Here is an 8475-nt window from a genome sequence, read left to right as displayed (position 1 = left end):
ACATGGCATTCCCCAGAGTCTTCCCCACCCTGTAGTGTCACCGGCCAGCCAGCACTGTCACAGATGGCCCCATCTTACCTCGGGTAACGAGAGTGCTCTCAAAGCCAGGCCACATCGCCTGCTTACGCAGGATGAAGCTGGAGTGTGCCTTTTCTGAGCATGGTACTCTCCGTCGACTCCAAGTTGAGGGCCTGTCACATACTCCCTCGCTCTGTAGATTGAAATCTGGGCCTCAATTCCTGTAGAACAGGGTACCCCTATTCCTTGACGGCACACTCTAAAACCAGCAGCAAGGGAGGGGGCTCCGCATTCCCTCTTACACAGGATTGTATGTGTGAGACAGAAAGTGAGACCAACAGTAAAAAATAAAATAAGAAAACCACTGGCATGTTTTCACTGAGAAAATGTCTACAGATGGCCACCCTGTGGAGTGGGTATTGTCTCCTGTGTGGTTCCTTTTTTGGTTCGGGGGGCTTTGCACTCAGTTATGAAATCATTCTCACCACCACCACCACCCCATTTCATCTGTTATGGTGACATTTCCAAGTAATGTTTAAAACCAAAGAGTACATTTTATTTTAAAATTCAAAGAGTTCAGTAGCCAAAAAAGCAGCAGTACCCCCTGTTCGGAATGCCCTGGAATCTACTTTCCCCAATTTAAATAGTTGGAAAGTCACCATGAACCTCGGATGCTCTTCTTGGCAGTAGAGAAAAACTGCCATAACAACAAGCTCAGAAATATACACACCCCTCAATGGAACTGGCTTCTTGCCTTCTGTTTTGAGCATACATCACAAGTCAAAATGAATTAAATACAAATCCAGCTTGCAATGGTCCGTCACTAAGCTGCCTCCCAGGAGCGAGCCAGCAGCATGTGGGTTGGAAGGGGGCCCGCAGCGTTCCCTGTGCTGTCTTGAATTGGACTGCAGTCTGTCTGACAAAACCGGCCCCACGAGGGAGTCCACAGCCCAGCGGCTCCTTGACTGGGATGGGGTAGGGGGTTGCCTTGAGCAGCTGTGGAAGCCTAGCCAGGGGCCCAGAAGCACAGGCCTCCTCACTCCAGGCCTCTACAGTCGATCAAGTGTCAAGGAACCATCACCAGAAGAAACTTTTCATAGGTAAATAGAAGCAGGACCAAGAGCTGACAGTGGGGATTTTCCAAAGAAATGGAAACAAATGTACACAGGCCACTCACCAGAGACTATAGCCAGCGAGAAACAGGAAACGTATCAGGTTAATATTTTAATCTGTACATCACATTTTTTTTGCAAACCATTACATTTTTAAATTAACTTTTTCTTGCAAAATATTCATTTCATTTTCTCCAAGAAAATCTTACAAAGGCAAAAATAAAATTTTATTTTGGCAAATGTCATGAAGTCGATACTGGCAGCATATGGAGTTAGTTAAAAATAGACAACAACTGCTAAATATATTCAAAATTCTATTTTTTTTTCTGAGCATAGTCAAAGAGAAATTTTCATTTAAAGTGTGGCTCCACCCAATGGAGGTTTTTGTTGTTGTTGTATTTCCATTTAAACGTCATTTTTTATATGCAGAATAATATAAGAACACAACTTAAATAAAGGGCCACAAACACTGCACCTGGCTTGGTAGCCCCCCTCCTCATGTGGGGCTGGAAGTCAAATCAAAGTCCTGCCATTATGGCCATGAGGGATGGTGGGGGCACACTGCTGCCCTCCTGCCACCAGACCTGAGTCCCAGGGAAGCCAACCCGGGATTCTCCAAGGGCAGGCCGCAAAGGTTCCCATCATGGCCTGGTTGGAGGGAAGGGATTTCTAGGTAGATGTCACCCAGTATGGAGTTTATTGCTATAATACAATGAAAGTTGCTTCCTCTCATATTTTCTGTACTTCAATGTGTACTGTTAAAAATGAAAGCAGGCCAGGCGTGGTAGCTCACACCTGTAATCCCAACACTTTGGGAGGCCGAGGCGGGTGGATAACCTGAGGTCGGGAGTTCAAGACCAGCCTGACCAACATGGAGAAACCTCGTCTCTACTAAAAATACAAAATTAGCTGGGTGTGGTGGCACATGCCTGTAAGAACCCAGCTACTCGGGAGGCTGAGGCAGGAGAATCGCTTGAACCCAGGAGGCAGAGGTTGCGATGAACCGAGATAGCGCCACTGCACTCCAGCCCAGGCAACAAGAGTGAAACTCTGTCTCAAAAAAAAAAAAAAAAAAGAGAGAGAAAGCAAACTGCTTTTTTCTTTCTGACAAGAGCCCTTTGCTGAGGGAAGCCTGTGGGCCCCAGTACTCTTGAACACACTGTTGCCCCTAAGCCAAACCCAAGGGGCAAGGCACAGACTTGGGCTCCATGTGCGATCCTGGTGGAGTTTCACATAGAGCGGGTCATCAGGTCAGGGACAGCTGATCTCTGCAGCCAAGGTTCCCTCTACTCCCAGACAGCACGCCAACCAGCCTCTTGCTGGAGTCTACTGGGAACACCTCTTCAAATCTCACTTTCTCCTAAGGTCATTGGAAGCTGGACTAGCCTCTGCTTGCCCCGCCCTTCTCACCCCCCAACACCTGTCACCCAAAGTACCCGAATCTGTATGTGCAGCTGCAAAGTCCTGCATCCTCACCCTTCCTGCCACTCAGCCCTTGAGGTGAACATTAGAAAATAGATTCCGATTCTAAAATACAGTGTATTTTACAGTGTGTATCAAAAGTGCCTTTGCCATTCATATGTAGAGAGGAGTCTGAGCTAAACTAGTGGGTGCATATTAGGACCTGGTCTGTGGTGAACACCTGTAGTCAGTAAGCTGCTCCTTCCTCCAGCCAGATTCCCTGCTCAGCTGGAAGTGGTTTCCTTGGGGGCAGAAAGGTCTTCTCCTTGGAGGAAGCTGGTTCCACTGGGCCCCTGGCTCCAGGCTTCTCCTTCGTGTGCTGAGTCATGGGTCAGTCACTGCCTGGGCTGGCAAAAAGCACAGGCGACAGTGAGAAGCTGGCAGGAGCCCTGCTCACATCCAGGGAACAGGCACGTCTGCACACACATGACAGAATGGCAGATAGGCGGACAGGCAGAGCAGCAGAGCAGGGGGCTCCGGCAATGCGGCCGCCGCTGTGGGACCCTCAGCCTCTAGGACACATGGGGCTCTCACCCCGCCCTCCCTGCACCCCTACTCCACTGCTAGACACATGCTGGCCCCTAAATTAGGTCCCCATCCTGATAGGGCAAAGACTCTAATAAGGGTGCAGTCTGGCCCTGCCCTTCATTGAATGTGGGTAGCGCTCTTGACCTCTGTGGGCCTTGTTTTTCTAACCTAAAAAACATGGTGGTCATACCCACTTCTTAACAAGGATGCTGTGAGGGTAAGAAGAAATGCAGTACTCCAAAAAGGGTATAAAAGGCCGATCTCACAGCCATGGGGGCACCAAAACCCAGTAGGAACAGAGTCTCTCTCCTGCCTCTCTGTGCCTGAGCGCTGCTACTGTGCTCAGATCTGTAGGAGAAAGCCACACCCCCAACCGTGGCCTTCACAATGGACCTGGCTAGAGCACTTCCCTATGGCTCCTCAATCATCTCCTCCACACCTCCTAGAACCTGGCCCAAGGAGGCTGGCCTCGTCCTTCCATGCTCAGGCTGGCAGGGACTTGCTAGCTCTGCTGTGAGGCAGGAGGAGCACCCAGGATGGACACCTGACAAAAAATCATGCTTTGTTTCCTGCAGCACAAACACTCTCTCCCTCTTTTCACTTCTTTCTCCAAACACTTAGAGCTGCTCAGGGCGGCCCAGATGAATCCATGAGTGGTGATGGGGAACAAAGGCTCTGAACTCATATCAAAGGGGTTCAAACCCCAGCACTTACAAGCTGTGATTCCTTGCGCAAATCCCTCAAGGTCTCTGAGCTTTTGTTTTCTCATCTGTAAAATGGGGGGAAATACCTTCATAGGGTTGTTGTGTGGATCAAAAGAGATGCTTAGCACAATGCCTGGCACACAGCAGGCACTCAACAATGTTAACCACAGTATATGTAAAGGAAGGAGAGGGGAAAGCCCTGCAAAATGATAGTGGGATGCGATGTCAGGGAAAGGACTGCCCAGACCACCAGTCTGACCTTCCCCTGTCCAGGTGAACCAATGGGCTCCGAAGCAACAGGCTCAGGCCAAGAACTCACTTGAGACTGGACTAGATGCCGGCCTCCTGTTGCAGGGCTCCCTCCTCATCCCGCACTGCCTCTCATCACTAGATGCCCACATGGGGAGGGCTTGGTAGGGGTGGTGCCAGAGCTTTCTGCCTGGCTGACGGCCAATTTCACGTTGCCCTGGGCTTCCCTTTCTCTCCCTCTTAAAGTGCCCAGTGACCAAAAGGGCAGTCCCAGCCTCTGCACTGACACCAATTCTTTGTGACCTGGAATGAGCCCCGGCCCCTCACTGGGCCTCAGTTTCCTCATCTGTAGAACTGGACTTTTCCCAATCTTACAGTTCTTCCATTTCTTTGGCCAAAGCCCTGAAAGGCCAAGATCTAACTCTTCCAGTCCCCTGAGGCTGGCAGTGTGGGCTGCACTGGTTCTTGGGCATCAGGCTGCCCTACTGAGGAGAGCAAGGGTTGGGGGCATAGTTCTGGTTCTAGAGATTTCAGGGAGGAAGCAGGGTGTATCGCTCAGTCCCTATTGTATTACAGCCACTGAGGACTCAGTTCCTAAAAAGCATCACTTTCCCACCTGCCTACCAGTCAGGACAGTCCCCACAGCGGCCGCTTTGCCAGTGGAAGGAGGCGTCAGCAGGTGGCACTGCAATCATTTCAGCACAGCAGGGAGGTGAGGAGCTCAGAGCTAGGGAGGCACAGGGAGCAGGCAGGGGCACACCAGGCAGGGGGTCTTACTTGGAAGGTGTTAGACAAAGGTGTAGTGGAGTCCGTTGGTTAAAGGGGGGTAAGGTGGCACCGTCCTGGGAGACAGGGGGCCTTTAGGCGGGAGGAGGGCCAGCTGCTGCGCTAGATGGGGCAACAGGAATTAAGCGGTGTGTTAGACTCCTCGTCAGCTCCTGCAGCACCAGATGCCCCATTTGGCAGGCTGCGGTGGCATGGGCCCTGCTGCCCACCATGAAGGGCCTGGGCTTGAGGGTGAGGGACAGATTCATGGGGCCTGGTGGGGAACCAGATGGGTCAACCTGCAGTTCCTGGATATGCTTCTGAGATGGAGAGAGGGATCGAGAGTGAGGAAAGGCTGCAGCAAAAATCATCTCTGACTAGGAAGGGAGAAAGGCCCTGGGAACTGGTCACAGCATATTAGGGCTGGGGGCGCTCATCTGCTGGCAGTAAGGAGGCTGAGGATGGCAGACCCCCCAGGGTTAGAGCAAGCAAGGCGAGAGGAGGGCACGGTATGGTGGGGGAGCCGCCCCTGCTCGAACCCTCCCCAGAAGGAGCTCAAAAGCTGCTAAGATGAGCCCCAGGGTCATTGGGAGGAGAGGTCTGGATGAGTCATCTCCTGCATCCCTAGTCCCAGAACACCACACTGGCCAACTCTCAGCCCACTCAGCATGTGCTCGAAGGGACTGAGGACAGCAGAGATTTCAAGGACTGTGCAGGATCAGGCTGTAGGGGACAGAGAACAGGTTTTGACTATGACTATGGCCCCTCCCCTTGTTGTCAGTCACTCTCATGGCCTTCTGGGGCCACAGCAAAGCTCTCTGATCCCCAGACCAGACCCCCCAGGCCCAGGCCTCTGAGGGCTCTGCCAGCCACATCCTTGGCTACTTCTAGACCCTTTGGCCAGGGTTGGAGAATTGGTAGGGGCCATGACACCACTTCAGGCTCTATGGCTTCCCCCTCCCCAGAAGGAGCACACCTGGCCAGGAGCACCACCCAGACACACAGTGGCCTCTGCACTGGGGGAGAAATGGTACCGGGTGAACTGTGAAGGCACAAGGCACACACAGGCAGGTGAGTTGTGAGTGGAAGGAGGAGCCTGCAGTCTCCTTCCTGACTGAGAGAAAGAGCAGCCCTTTTATACACAGAGACACACATACACACAGACACACGTACACAGACACACGCTGAGACACACACACACACACACACATGTTCTCATCCCATGGTGTTATGTTTTTCGTCCCATACTTTCTGGCACAATACACTCTGACAAGGTGAACACTGGCTTTAGTTTAGAGACCAAGGCAGCGGACCAGGGAGGTCTGGAGGGGCCCCCTTCTGCCTTACTCCAGCAAGAAATTCAAGCATCAACCACTTTCCTGCCCCCTTCTTCATGAGGTCAGAAACCTTAGCCCCTTGGATCAGAACCTTGAAAAGCCTGCTCTTAGCTCATAGTCTCCGAGGAAGTGGGGTAGCAGCACTGCTCCTCCTGGGACCACCTTCCCCTGATACTTCTGAGCTTCTGGGCCCCCTTGGTCTCCCCCACTGTGTGGCCTGCCCCACCTTCCCTTCCAAGTCCTGCTGTGCTCATGGGACAGGATGCCCAGTGGTCAGGGGAACACACCACTGACCCTCAACTACCATCCTTGACACTTGATTTTCCACTGGCTCTGGAACAGGCCATGCTGGGCCCAAGTCCACAGGTGCAGTGGGCAGGATCCAGGCCTTGGGGGCTGGGCCATGGCCTTACCTGCCACTTGCTTGCTACGCTGGGAGGCCTCGGAGGCCAGGGCATAGGAGATGTTGATGATGCGCTCCTGCTCCTGCAGCTGCAAGTCCAGGTCAGCCACACTGTTCCGGTCCTGGCCTGAGGTCGGCTGCAGGTTGCACATGCTGCAGGAGGGTCGGAAGCAGACCATGGGCCCTCCTGCCCTGGGCAGCAGCCTCAGGAGTGGAGGGTCTCCTTGGCCTAGAGGTTCTCAACATTTTGAGGGGGTTCAGACAAAAACTGTGGGTACTTTCTCCCTAGACAAAGGTACATGCTTTCCCCGAAACACCCAAACGATCACAGCTTTGTTCCTCTTTTGGGAAGGCCACAGACCTTAAGTTCACAGATCTAGCTGGAGGCTCTTATTAAATTCAGACATGAAATGGCTAAGCCAGCTCTGAAATGGAGGCATACAAACAAGATTAAGTTTCTGAAGCTATTGAGGCTGAGGGGATAGTCAAGTCACTTCAGAGGGCCCCAGGCCAGCATCCAGGGGAGTTGGCAATGCCTCTGGTGCCCTAGGGACAAGGCTGGTACCCTTGGCTCTGATCTGCTGGTCTGCATGAGGGTGCACAGGCCCAAATGCTGGGAGGACCATCACTGGAGCTGATCTCCAACTAGCTCCGCTTCACGCCATGCTTGGCTCCACTCTCCTCACTTGCTAGGGTCACTTGGGACACAGAATTGGAGGTGAAAGCCCAGGACAAGAAGCCTCTACAAATGTTGTAGGCCTTTCCAGATGACCTAGGCAGCTTCCTTGCTGATCTGCTGGCAATGTACCAGCCTGCCCCCTCCAATGAGTAGGGCTTACCTGAGACGAAGACTTGGCAAAACATGCATCCCAGCCAGCCTGGCCCAGGGCCCACATGGTAGAGACACCACCTGGGGTCAGGGTGACCTGCCAACACTTAAGCGAGGACTGACCTTGACCGGGCGAGGATGTTGCGGATCTTCTCGGCTTTGCGGTAACGCGCTTGCAGCTCCTCAAGGCTAGGTGGCTCTTCGGGATCTAGCTCCACGTAGCGCTCAGGGATTGACACCTTCTCTGGTTTGGACAACTGGGGAGAGGCCAGGAGGTGGCAGAGGGAGACACTCAGATGTCTGGGTTTAGGACTCGCTTTTCCCATCCCCGTCCCCTCCCACCATGGGAAGCAAGCGGAGTCCACAGAGGCTAAGTAACTTGCTAAGATCACAAAATTAGTAAGTTGTGGAATCCAGGTTTGAACCTGAGTCCGACTCCAAAGCTCGTGTTCTTTCCACTCCACCAGACAACCTCCTACAGGCTGGCGGAAGGGAAGGGCAAGATAGTTAGACTACAAGCTCTCGGGAAAATGATCATCTTTAATGCCACCGTCAAGGCCCTAAGTGACCTGACCCCTGATGACCTCTGCAGCCACTGATCAACCAGCCCCTCCAGTTCCCCGCCCACAGTGGGGCCTCTGTTCCATCTGGGAAGCTCTCCCTTTTGTTACATTGACTCTCATCTTTTCAACCTCACTTTGAGAAGCCTTCTCTGATCCCCTCCACCCCCTCACTTTCCGTTCGCCATTGTCTCCCTCTGTCTAATGCATGGACTTAGTACTTAGTAGCCCTCCAACTAAATCTCCCTGAATGGATGGATAATGGATAAATGGATGATTGACGGGTGGGTGAATGAAAGGATGTGATGGTGCTTTCTGTCCCTAAAAAGGCTCTTCTGATCTAGACAGGAGGCAGCTATGCTGAATCTACTGCTGGCCAGAGGAAGACAGCCCCAAATTCCACCTCACCAGCATCTCCCGTAGAACTAGTGGCAAACTCGGCTTGGTGAAACTTTGCTTGGACTAAGAACACTAAAGGAAGCTTTTGCATGCTCCAGGAACTTTTTCCT

General features: G+C 52.5%; 1 protein-coding gene across 17 annotated transcripts in view; it reads right to left on the bottom strand.

Moving 5' to 3' along the window:
- Nucleotides 1–1335: 1335 nt before the first annotated feature.
- LOC105486946 (pleckstrin homology domain containing A7) overlaps nt 1336–8475 on the bottom strand; it is a 243839-nt gene continuing 236699 nt past the window's right edge. For 12 of the 17 annotated variants that reach the window (XM_071075024.1, XM_071075025.1, XM_071075028.1 and 9 more), the window contains 4 exons: nt 7530–7663; nt 6588–6730; nt 4850–4960; nt 1336–2938 (listed from right to left, as the gene is read on the bottom strand). In XM_071075024.1, the coding sequence (XP_070931125.1) occupies nt 4860–4960; nt 6588–6730; nt 7530–7663 (378 nt within the window). In that variant the 3' untranslated portion in view covers nt 1336–2938; nt 4850–4859. Of the gene's footprint in view, nt 2939–3833; nt 3889–4849; nt 4961–6587; nt 6731–7529; nt 7664–8475 lie in introns of all 17 variants that reach the window. The other 5 variants (XM_071075027.1, XM_071075030.1, XM_071075031.1 and 2 more) reach the window with 2 other exon arrangements.

Source organism: Macaca nemestrina, chromosome 12, assembly GCF_043159975.1.
Source record: "Macaca nemestrina isolate mMacNem1 chromosome 12, mMacNem.hap1, whole genome shotgun sequence".
Taxonomy (NCBI): domain Eukaryota; kingdom Metazoa; phylum Chordata; class Mammalia; order Primates; family Cercopithecidae; genus Macaca; species Macaca nemestrina.
This window is presented reverse-complemented; position numbering and strand designations above follow the sequence as displayed.